Source organism: Dipteris shenzhenensis, chromosome 14 (genome assembly GCF_047967505.1).
Source record: "Dipteris shenzhenensis isolate YYH24624 ecotype China chromosome 14, Dip_SZ_1.0, whole genome shotgun sequence".
Taxonomy (NCBI): domain Eukaryota; kingdom Viridiplantae; phylum Streptophyta; class Polypodiopsida; order Gleicheniales; family Dipteridaceae; genus Dipteris; species Dipteris shenzhenensis.
In genome coordinates this window covers 17,704,927-17,717,247 of record NC_141609.1, presented here as the reverse complement: position 1 = coordinate 17,717,247, position 12,321 = coordinate 17,704,927, and the positions used below count along the sequence as shown (strand labels likewise).

At 52.9% G+C, this 12,321-nt stretch overlaps 1 protein-coding gene across 2 annotated transcripts in view; it reads right to left on the bottom strand.

Annotated features, from left to right (window-relative positions):
• The window catches only part of ELP2 (elongator protein 2), a 64,546-nt gene that overhangs the window by 25,333 nt on the left and 26,892 nt on the right, over positions 1-12,321 (bottom strand). For both annotated transcript variants that reach the window (XM_087384755.1, XM_087384754.1), the window contains one exon: positions 583-736. In XM_087384755.1, the coding sequence (XP_087240881.1) occupies positions 583-736 (154 nt within the window). The remainder of the gene's footprint in view (positions 1-582; positions 737-12,321) is intronic.

Sequence of the window (12,321 nt, the reverse complement as noted above, 5' to 3'; positions counted from 1 at the left end):
CTTAGCAAGCAAAGCAACACTTATGTCGTCATCAGTGCCCAAGCATAAGCAGCTAAAGACCCGCGGAGTACCTATTCTGATGGAATTTAAAGATATAATTGCTTGTATTGAGCATAATCAGTAACTCTTTTGAATCTTCACCTAGACATTTAATTTCATATTTTTGTTTCGTGAAAAGCACCTCCCATCATGTAGATATGCAAGAACAAGCAACAGTCACTCTTTTGAATCTTCACCTAGACATTTAATTTATATTTTTGTTTCTGTTGTGAAAAGCACCTCCCATCATGTAGATATGCGAGAACAAGTAATTGTATCTATATATAGCGGATCCCTGTTGCTGCATCTGTAAAGAAAGGAAGGCATCAAGACTGTATTTATCTAGACTTGCACAGTCAATGCACTCCAAAGAGCAAGAAGACAACGGGATGTGGATTTCAGATCTCTTAAAGACCAAAGTTCTTGATGGGGTACAGAACACAAAGGAATTTTGCATGCACACTAAGAAAGCTTTGCATACCCAGATAGAGTATAATCTCAAACTGACAAAACAATGTGTATTTTGTTTGTCCACTCACATACCTTCAGCTTCCAAGGGTAATACTGCAGTCCATACGTGCACTGTACAATCCGAAGAAGTAGAAACAAAAACAGCATCACAAGATGAGAGCATAATGCCTGTAATGCAGGTAACAGCCTTCTTATGTGAATCTGGAGCCTCCATAACCTTTCTCCACTGCAATAGCAGAAACACCATCAAATCAGGTGTCCATCAAGACAGACATTCAGATGGAGGACAATAGAAATATGATGCAAAAGGCAGTATAGAACTATCATATACAAAACCTAGAGCTGGGATTTTTGTAGGGATGAACAAACATAAAGGCCAATGCATATGCCTCCGTACTGAAAGTGCAACTAAGCAAGCCTCAACCAGGACACCAGAACTTCAAATTAGAAGACAGTCACCACATTTTCAGTCAGTGATTTCGAAAAATTAGGCAAACTTCTAGAAGACAACGTTGCCACAAATCAATCAAATAGCCCCCTTCCAGATTCATTTCATTATTCAAATAAAAGTGGAGGTCCACCATCTGTACAAATGAAACCGCCTGATTTAGGGAACAACCTACATCCTACCTACCAATGCTCTCATAAGACATCTGACCATCAAACACATAGAAACTTCCTGTTTCGAATGTCACTGGACGTGCTGCATAATTAGGACAAAATATTTATTCGCAACAATAAGTATGATCAAAACACATAAGCATAGGACCCACTACCACACTGTACTGTAGCAAATTACAGTAGTACCATTCCATCTCGTGCCATCCTTCAAGCTCATTAGGTAAACTATAGCATAAGGCTCTGTTACCAATGCAATGAAGGGGGCGGGGGCTGAATTGGTGAAGGCCAGAGATGGCAGGAAAGGAGGAAGAGGAGAGGGAGGAGGCAGAGGAGAGAGAGAGAGAGAGAGAGAGAGAGAGAGAGAGGAGGGAAAGGGGTAGAGGGAGACGAAGAGAAAGAAAGAAAGAAAGAGAGTCTATTAACATCCACTGGATACCAAAAGGTCTATGGGACAACAAGAAACCCTCTAGTACATCTACTTTAGGGAGGGCACATGGCAGCTCCCAAGGAGTGCAAAAAGCCACCCACATTATTTAGAATACCTACATGATAGTCTGGAAGAGTAAACAGCCATACATCAGTTTAAGACTGAGAGTCTTTTGGTTTCGATTTGAACTCTCTAATTAGTGCTACGCCTTCACGGTAAACTGCCCATTTTCCATCCTTTCTGGCAGCCCTGACTTTAGCTAATTCAGTTGCCTTAATCTTAAGTTGAGCTTGTGTAAGCTCCTCTGCTATCCATACTTTGGTGCCCTTCAACTTGTAAGATTATCGAAGAAGCTTAATCCGCATATCTTTTGACTTCAGTGTAAGGATTGCATGACCTTTATAGTGCAAAATAGAAACTGGCCTGGAGTCGTCATCATCCTGCTCATCATCATCCCCCCATTCAATGTTGGGTACGCTTGCTTTGATCTTTGTCAATATTTCACTATATGTGTCCTCCTCTTTGTACCAATCTTCTAGGAGTCCCCCTATTCTAATCTTCAGCGCATTATCACATCTAGCTGCGTGTTCTTTAATCTCTGCTTGAATATCTGACTTACATGCTTTGGTGTCCACTTCCACAATCACTTCCTTCTAAGCAGTTTGTACTTCAGTGTGTACAAGATCTATTGAGAAACAACTAGGATACTGTGTCTCACCCTGAAAGCGCTCCTGCGAGCTTCCCCTCCCCCCCTCGCCGTTAGCCCCTACCTCCCCTTCGCTCCCCCCCCCTCGCCGCGTCCACCTCCACCCCTCCCGTCCGCCCTCGACCCCCGTCCCCTCTCCTCCCCCCCCGCCGGCACCCCGCTACCCCTCGCCTCACCTCCGCCCCTCGCTCCATCCCGCCCCTCGCCTCACCTCCGCCCCTCGCCTCACCTCCGCCCCTCGCTCCAGCCGCCCCTCGCTCCATCCCGCCCCCTCGCTCCATCCCCGCCCTTACCTCCGCTCCATCCCGCCCCCTCGCTCCAACCCGCCCCTCGCCCCCGCTCCAACCCCCCCCCCCCCCGCCGCCGCTCCAGCCGCCCCCTCCGCTCCACCCCGCCTCGCTTCGCCCGCCTCCGCTCCAGCCCGCCTCGCCATCCCGCCTCGCCCGCCCCCGCTCCATCCCGCCTCGCCTCGCCCGCTCCATCCCGCCTCGCCTCGCCCCCTCCGCCTCGCCTCGCCTCGCCCGCCTCCGCTCCATCCATCCTCGCCTCGCCACCGCTCCAGCCGTCCCCTCCGCTCCAGCCGCCCCCTCCGCTCCATCCCGCCCCCCAGGCTCCACCGCCGCTTCATCTCTTCTTGGGTGGCAGCCTGTTTTTCTTCATCGGAAGCTTGCAGTTAGTCTTGGCGGTATGGCGGCCCCCAGCCCGGATCCGGAGGCCCAGTCGGACCCTCCCTCTCCAGATGCCTACCGCGTTATCCTGACAGAGCAACAATCATCTCGTGTTCAGGAGGTAGCCAGTGACTTTGCTCGTACCTCTGTTTACGGTAGAGTCATTGGACACTCCCCCTCCAGGTCTACCATCAGGGACTGGCTCCAGTCCACTCTCTTGCTAGAGGATGGCCATATCGAGGAGGTGGCCCTTATGGGAAGGGGCATCTTCTGGCTCAAACTCTCCAGCGAGAAAGCTGCGAGCAATCTGATTGCCGGTTCCCCCACATCGGTGGATGGGAAGATCATCATGATAGTCCCGTGGTACCGTGGTTTCAGCGCAGCGGATTTCGACACGCGGTTCCGTATACCTCGCCACCCAGTGACACTCGTTTTTCCAGGGCTTGCTACTGAGCTGCGGCCGATTGTCAGGGACTTGGGCTCCCATTTTGGCTGGGTTATGCACGACACCTTTGCCGACGCGGTGACCACGGCAGGAGCTCCCCGAGTCCGTGTGGCTGTGGCGGATCCTGCGACTCTCCCTGCAGTGATCGAGATCGTTACAGGTGCCGGCAGTATCACCCAGAGCATGATAGTCACCGGACAGCCAGGTCAGTGCCTGCGGTGCCATGGCTTTGGGCACTTGGCGGCTGCTTGTCCACGCTTTGCCAGCTCGTCTCGACCCTCCCCGCCCCCGTCCCCTCCGCCCCCACCTCCCCCCCCGGACAGCCACGTCAGGAGGAGCCGAGGCAGTCGGAGCCTGGGCCAGAGGTAGTGGGCGGTTGGACCGAGGTTCGAAGGAAAAGAGGAAAGAATAAGAAGATTTCGGATAAAGGCAAGGAGGCAGAGGTCACCATTCCTGCAGCAGCACTCCACAGGCCTGACAGGCAGATGCCCCAGGGACCTGGGAGAGCCTCTTCTTCGACGGCAGCCCGCCCTCCACAGCCTCAGATCCTCCTCTCTCCCACCCCCCCGCCTTCTCCCCGGTTCCCCCAGTTTCCCCCCCCTTCGCCCGCCCCGCAGTTTCAGCCCCCGCCTCCTTTTCCTCAGTCCCCTCCCCCTCCCCCTCCCTCTCAGCCCCAGTTCCAGATGCATCCCCATCCCCCTCCCCCCCCTGCTCCCCTCGCCCCTCCTACAGAGGTAGCTGCACCGTCGCCTTCCCAGCCGAGTGCAGCCTCCGCTCCACCTCCTCCACCTTCTCCGCCAGTCGCCTCCGTGGAGCCCGAGTCGCCTATCCCGCAGCCTCCTCCCCCTCCTCCCCCGCTTGCAGGACACCCGGTGTCTGTACCACCAGTGGAGCAGGTTTCCCTTCCCGCTAGCCCCTCAGTGGCAGACTCAGCTGGGTCTCAGCTCCAGGAGAGAGAGCTTCCTCGAGACTTTTACAGATCTGGCCCCTGGGACTACCTGGATGTGGCCGACCTTGGGACCTTCCCGGCTTGTCTCGACATTAGTATCTTCATGCTCCGCAAAGGGGCGGATGGGAGGATTGGTGCCTTGGCTCCCAGGGATGGCCCTAGCTTCGCCTTCACGTTCCTCAGCGATGGCACCGAGACCTGGACAGACGACTCGGTGTGGGAGGCTCTCAGAGAGCAGACACACGCCCAGATTTGCTCCTGGATAGGCCCGTCCGGTGGGCAGCTCCTCGAGACTCAGTGGTCCGAGGGCGATGTGCGCTTGCGGTGGCGTTGCGCTGCCAAACGTTTCCGATTGATCGTGATCCTCAGACCCCCCCTGGCATGGCCTCTTCCCCAGGATGTCAGAGCTTGGTCCCAACAGAAACTCCGAACCTTCTACGGGATGACTGCTTCAGAGATCTCGAGCTGGCTCGAGAAAGCATTTGTTCATGGCACTAGAGGCCTGTCGCCTTTGCTGAAGGTGTTGAAGAACGGGCAGGACGACCCCGTCTCCCCCTCCAAACCTTCTCACAAGCGGCAGCGCCTCCACTCCGATCTGTCTGACTCTTCTTCGACTTCTTCTGCGAGCAGACAGCTGTTCGCAGCCCCCCATCCCTCTCCATGAGCCTACACCTCGTATCCTGGAATGTGAACGGGTTTCACTCTTCGAGTACCCGTGGTCCCAGGAAGCTCATTTTGCGTCAGGAACTACAGCCTGCAGTGATTGGTCGATTGGATGTACTGCTGCTCCAGGAGCACAAGCTTTCTGCGGCTCATGCCCGTAGCTGCGGGAAGGTTCTCCCTGGACGCTCCTACACTTATTGGGAGCCTTCGATCGGCGCACAGGGGAGGAGCGGGGGGGTCTGTACCTCCGTGTGCGAGCAGTTAGCTCAGTCAGTTTTCGGTCACGGCACGTTGATCCCAGGCCGAGCCCTTTGGGTAGGCCTGAATTTGGAGGGATCCAAGATAGGAATCCTCAACATTTATGCTCCCACAGACCTCAGATGCAGAGCCACCTTCTGGAGGACACTTACAGGGATTCTTCCAGACATGGATTCCTGGATTGTTGGAGGAGACTTCAACAATTTGGAGACCTTGGAGGACCAGCAGGGTAGAGATCCGGAGTTCACAGGTATGGCTCAGGCAGAGCAGTCAGCTTGGGACTCTTTCATCTTCGCGACAGGAGGGAGGGACAGTTGGAGAGACCCGTCCTTCCGGCGTTGGCACGGGAGCCTGGATTTCTCTTGGGGCTTCCGCAGGGAAGGAGGCAGACTCCTGGAGCGGCTTGATAGGTTTTATGTCAGCGATTGGGCCATCAGCAGAGGTGGCCAGGCGGGCATTGTTCCAGGGACGACACTATCCGACCATGCGCCTGTGCTCCTCTCATTAGATTCGGCAGCCCAGACTCTCCCCCCCCGATCATGCAGGATTCCCGATTCCATCTTCTCGAGGGTGGACGTCCGTAGCAGCATTTGCAGTCTTTGGGACAGAGACTGGGGGGAGGGCATGGATCTGGTAGACTCGGTCGCGCAGGCTCTGCAGGAGTCCAGCCAGATCTGCCAGCTCGCAGCCCTACAGGTTCGACAGGATTGGTGGGGCAGAGAGAGAGCTCTTCGGAGGGACCTCGCCTCCATTCAGCGACTTCAGCAGTCTTCCCCGGGCTCGGAGGAGCTTCGGATCCAGGCCCTTCGAGCCAGAGCCCTCTTGGAGGAGACCCTCCAGCGTCGCTCCGAGTTCTCCTTTCACGCCTCTCTCTCCTTCTGGGCCCGGAAGGGTGACCGGATGTGCAGGGAGTTCTTCAGGACACACGGCCAGAGAGCTGCAGGTGATCAGCTACGGAGTCTCAGGACAGCGGATGGTCACATTGTTACGGACCCGGGGGAGGTCCTGGGTTTGGCCACTGACTTCTACAGGACCCTCTTCCAGCAGGAGCCACTTGCCCCTCGTGCTAGTCGTGACCGTGAGGAGGTGTGGAGGCACATTCCATCCCTGGTCCAGCCCAGCATGCAGGCGACGTTGTTGGCGCCGTTCACCGCGGATGAGATGTTGGAGGCCTTGATGGCTATTGATGGGCAGAAATGCCCAGGTGAGGATGGGCTATCCCGAGCTTTCTTCACCTCCTTCTGGGACCAGATCCATCAGCCCCTCCTTGCAGCTCTGCAGGGGATTTTCAGCAGCGGTCAGATGCCAGAGAGCCTTTCCTCGGGACTGATTTGCCTCATCCCGAAGGGAGGAGATAGACAGGAGATCCGCCAGTGGCGTCCGATCACTCTACTTACCACTGCCTACAAAATCCTCGCCAAGATGATCAGTGCCAGAGTTCGACCTCTACTCCCAGACCTCGTCCATGACACTCAGACAGGCTTTGTCCAGGATCGCAGTATCCTGGATAATGTCTTCACCTTTTCAGAGGCGGCGGAGTGGGCTCAGTACAGCGGTTCACACCTTGCCATTTTACTTCTCGACTTCGAGAAGGCCTACGATCGCGTGGATTGGTCCTTTTTGGAGGGGACTCTGGAGCGACTAGGTTTCCCGGCAGGCTGGATTCAGGGTATCTCAGCTTTGTACAGGACAGCGTCTAGCAGAGTCATCATTGGAGGCAGGATGGGTGAGCGTTTCAGCTTGGAGAGATCAGTACGCCAGGGCTGTCCCCTGACTCCTTATCTGTTTCTCTTCTTCGCCGAGGCCATGACTTACTACCTTCGGGCGAGGTCCACAGGGCTCAGGGGTGTTCGCCTTCCACTCCGGGAGGACACGGAGCTTCTGGACTCAGAGTACGCAGATGATACAGCCCTTTATGTCCAGGACGATGAGAGGATGCTAGAGAGGGTGCGGATGGCCCTGGAGGTTTTCTGCTCGGCCGCTGGTGCGAAAATCAACTGGAACAAATCAGTTGGTTTTCTCACAGACCCGGGGGCGTGTTCTCAGTGGGGGCGATTCCTGGGCTTCAGATGGATTCCACGTGGACAGACAGCTAGATACCTTGGCTTCCAGGTTGGCCTAGACATTACGCCAGCTCAGCAGTTTCTCCCGGTGCTAGATTCCATCCGACGGAAGCTGGCTTTCTGGAGCACTGCTAAGCTGTCCCTTGCAGGTCGTGCTTTAGTAGTTAACCAGGTCCTTCTAGCCACGGCTTGGTATGTGGCTTCCTGTTGGTGCTTCTCGAGATCCAGCGTGGCACAGCTCAGGAGGTTGGTTCGGAACTTTCTTTGGTCTGGGGAGGATGGGCAGAGAGATACCAGAGCCAGGGTTGCTTGGCAGACAGTCATTCTTCCGCAGGCGGAGGGGGGTCTGGGGGTCATTGATCCAGAGCTTCAGAGTCAGGCCTTGTTAGGCAAGCTTATCATCCGCGGTTTGACCCCAGGGGGGCAGACGTGGAAGATGTTACTTCAGCAGGGAGTCGGCTCTTGTGTCCCGCGCCGAGGTGGAGAGTGGCTACCGTCCTTCAGGTGGATCTTCACTTCCGCCCCGCTCACTCAGCCCCGCTCCCCACTCGTTCGTAGCCTCCTCATGGTTTGGAGGCGGCTCCGTCTCAGTCTCATTCAGTCCCAGCCCAGCTGTCAGGAGGAGATCGATCGCCAGCCGCTCGTCTGGAATGGGCAGGTCAGAGACGCCGAGGGCCTTCAGCTGGGGGAGAGATCACATATCAGGTGGGACGGCTGGATGAGGGGGCCAGCCCGGTTCCTTCGAGTTTGGAGGGACACGTACAGACATCTGGAGATGGCCGATCTGGCAGACGCAGCGGGAGGTGCACGCGGAGTCCAGGCGAGACGCACGGAGATCGACGGTGCGATCCCAGCCGCTTGGTTGGCTCCACCTGAGCCTCAGGTCCTCATGCCTGGAGACACCCACTGGCTGGGACAGTTCACCCCCCGTGGCATCCCACTGGTGGTCGCAGGACGTTTGGATGACTCCTCTATCGCCTTCTTCGCGGTTTCAGGAGACGGACGCCTCAGGAGAGAGGATGCGCTCATTGACCCCCTACTCCCGTGGCAGAGGGTTAGGGTCGTAGGCCTTCTGGGGAAGGTCTGGCATACCGACCCTAGTATCGAGCAGGACCAGTTGCAGCTTTGGCGTCTTTGGCTCTGGGAGGGGCGGGCCTTGTCAGAGCTTGAGTGGGACCCAGGAGAGTGGTGGTGGCCAGAGATTGTGACAGGACAGGGGCAGACTTCCTTCTTCGCTTACAGCACGACTCTGGGCAGGCGAGTTCTCGGGAGGATGCAGAGCCGCCCTCCCACCCAGCGTCCTAGCTGGTACGCACAGGGTATTTCCAGGTTCTTTTTGCAGGCTTTCTGGAAGGCCTTGTGGGAGAGCTGGCGGCCGCGGAAGATCTCATACTTCCTGTGGCTTCTTACCCACAAAGGTCTTCCAGTGGGGAGCTGGTTGAGGCAGATAGGCCAGGACGGTTGCTGTCAGATTTGCCATGCGGATGAGGAGTCACCAAAACACTGCCTGTGGAGCTGCATGCGCGCCCAGGAAGTGTGGAGGTGGACTTTCGGGCTTCTTACTCGTGCAGCACCAGAGCTAGGAGTGATCACTTGGGGCGCGTTCTGTTGGTGCAGCACCGCACCTGGTCTTCATCACTTGTTCGAGGCATGCCAGCAGGACCCCACTTTCCTTATCACACAGGGGACGTGGGGGCCGCTCGAGGGTATCCCACAGCACCTAGCAGAGGCTGATACAGGAGTTCGGGAGAGGCAGCCAGTCTGGGAGATTATCAGCAGTATTACAGGATGGCACATCTGGACCTCGCGCTGCGCGCAGATCCTCGGTGGCACCTCCTTATCGACTGCCCAGATCATGGCGGAGATTTGGAGTGAGATTATTCATACCCTCAGAGGCCAGTGGGACCAGATTCAGGGAGACTCCCGGGCTGGTCAGGAGAAGCGGAGACGCTTCCTCCAGGCTTGGGATTCACAGAGCCTCTTCTTCGAGCAGACTACGCAGGGCCTTCGGTGGCACTACTCACCACCCCGATGGCTGTTCATTCACACTCAGCATATTCCTCCGTGAGAGTATGATTTATTTTGCTACCTTTTGGGCTGCGTCCGGTTTGTGAACGCAGCCCGTCAGCTATAAGCTGACCTCTTGTATCTTGTTCTCGAAGTAATATAATTAGAACTGTTTTTTCGGCAAAAAAAGTGTGTACAAGATCTTTGACTGTAGAGACTAGCTGCGGGGTAGGGGGGGAATCCTTACAAGATTTTACAGCCTCATCAATTACTGCCTGCTTACCAGGCCCCTCCAGAATGTGAAGTCAAGCCTTTACTTCTGCCAGTTCCAATCGTAGCTCTCTCACTACCTGCTGCAGATAAAAAATCTGATCTTGTCTCAGCTCAGATCATCTCTCTCACTCATGCAGTAACCCTGCATTCCCGTGGACAACACCAGCCCCATCCCTAGCCTCGTAGTGTGGTCTACATCGACAGTGTGGAAAGCATTTAGGTCTCAGTCATTGGTTGCAGCTTCTTCTCAGGTTCTTGGGTCTGTTTAGTGTTTCACTATCTCTTTAGAGTTGCATTCTTTACTCTCTCAAAGAGTGTTTTTCAGTTGTATTTCAGTTCTCCAAGATTAAAGCAAATTCTCCTTCATTTTGTGGGAGGCATATTGAAGTCGACTCGCTAAAGGTTTAAAGAAGGCCTTGTTGCATTTCACATGATCATTAACCATTACATATGTTACAGCACGGCTGGGATCAACTCACTTGTCGGGCTTGGTCAGCCAGCAAAGGCCCTAAGGCATGCAAACTAGCACTAGGCTCATGGAGTATCTTCAGCACAATTTTGTACTCGATCAGACTTCATCTAAGCAGCACATTCTGGATTTGTATGTGTCTTCATTACAAAAGTGGAGCTTCTTATGCTAAAACAAGACTAGTTCTAGAATGTTGGAGAGAAATCAGATTATCACCTCAGCCAACATTATTTGAATATGTTAGTCACAGATCCAACTTCAAAGAGCGTCGTATATAAATTGACGCAAATGGAATTTCAGCCATAAAAATTAGATGTAACTCATGGCATTTGAGTGAGCTCTCCAATGGTCGTATTAATACATACAGTCACATTCATGCAAAGCTGTCTGTCAATCCTTGTGAGGACAATCTTCTGATCACATTTCTTACAGTCCTATGCATGCTGGCACAGAATAACCAAATAAGGTAAGGTACTACCCTTTTAGATGGCGTAAGTGCTGGGAAGCTTTGTCCCTTATGTCCTTGTTCCATGCATCAGGTTTGTGAGGTCTGGTCATCCACATGGTGTCCACCAGTGGCAACCTGGAAGGTAGGTTTGTCACTTATGTACAACCCGGGCTGCCATTGAAATCGCAGCAAAGAAAGTCGATTCGCAGCCCGCTAGAGTGAATGGCACTAGTAGAAGGAATTCGTTTAGAAGCTGGGAACTTCAAACAGCAAGCAGAAAACTCTACAATGGGGCTGGGAAACAAATCGCATAGAGAGAGAATGTGGGAGAGGAAGAGAGAGAGAGAACACAACACTAGGGGCCAGAAATAAGGGCTGGCCCCCCTGTAGGTCTTTATCGTAATAGAAATATGTTTGTACAAGGTGGCTCACGATTGAGCAAGAGCTGAGTATAAATCTCAACGTGAACTGAGAGCAACTAGAAAGCATGTGCTTTCCAAAAGCTGGCCTGCTTTCTTGCCTAGAATAGCTGGGCTTTCCCAAAAACCTGGGCTTTCTCCAAAAGTAAACGCTTTCTCCTTAAAGTGGGCACCTTTTATGCTTTTAGCTCAAGTGGAACCTTCATTAAATGAGGTGCCACTTTCTTGTGCTTTTCTCCTTTAAAATGGGAGAATTAGAGGTTAGCCAAATGAATGCATTCTAGTTCTTGGACTATTCCTAGTCCCTTGTGGGCGTCCCCACGGTATTCTTTAACCAAAGCACTGCAAAGGTTCTTCGACCAAAGTCAATGTAAAAGATTTCTCTTTATTTCTTGGGCAAAGTACAAATTCATGACATCCCCTCAGCTTCTAAACAATTGCCCTCTAAAAAGCTTGTTGATATAACTATAGAACTTGACGGTATTTAAAGAAAAACTCCTCATCCACCCACTTGGCATCAAGTGCCGAATAATTTTTGAACTTGACAAGGTACCTACACCTTGCCTCTGGGTCCTTTCTTTTCAATGTGATACACAACTTGTTCTGATTGGAGGATCTCCTCCAGTTATGGTGGCTCTTCTCGTTCTGTGGGTTCTAGTCCCCTTGATATTTCTTTAAAAGACTCAAGTGGAAAGCATTGTAGATCTTCCAAGTCTCTAGTAGTTCTAGTCGATAAGCGACTTCATTATTGGCTCACTGAGCAGAAAAGGTCCGCAATACCTGGTAGACAGCTTAGGATATACCTTTTCTTTCCCTTTCGTCTTTTAGAGTCTAGCACCCAATCTCCTTCTTGGAGATTCATGTCCCTTCTATGCTTATCCGCCGCTCTTTTGTGCTTTTCTCTGGATCTTTCTATGGCTGTTCGAACTTGAGAAAAAGCTGTCTCGAGGTCTCGAACATACTGGTCAGCTGCAAAAATCTCATCCTTGGTGTTAAGAATGGGCATTAAAATCATCTTCCCATCGATCACATCAAAAGGGGCTTTTCCTGTGGAAGTGTGAGTGGTGTTGTACGCTAAAGGAAGGTAAAATCACCTTCCCATAGATCACTTCAAAGGGACTTTTCCTCTGGAATTGTGAGTGGTGTTATATGCTAAAGGAGGTACTTTTCCCACTCACCTTCTGCTCAGACACATAGCACTTTAAGAGATCTAGCACTACGGAATTCACTATCTCACTTTGTTCATCTAACTGGGAGTGAAAAGAAGAAGAAAAATCCAACTTCATCCCCATGTTGTCAAATGAAGCTCTCTAAAACAAGCTCCTCATATGGGGGTCACTATTGATTTGTGTAACCCATGGTGCTTGAAGATTTGTGCCATGGATAACTTTCCCA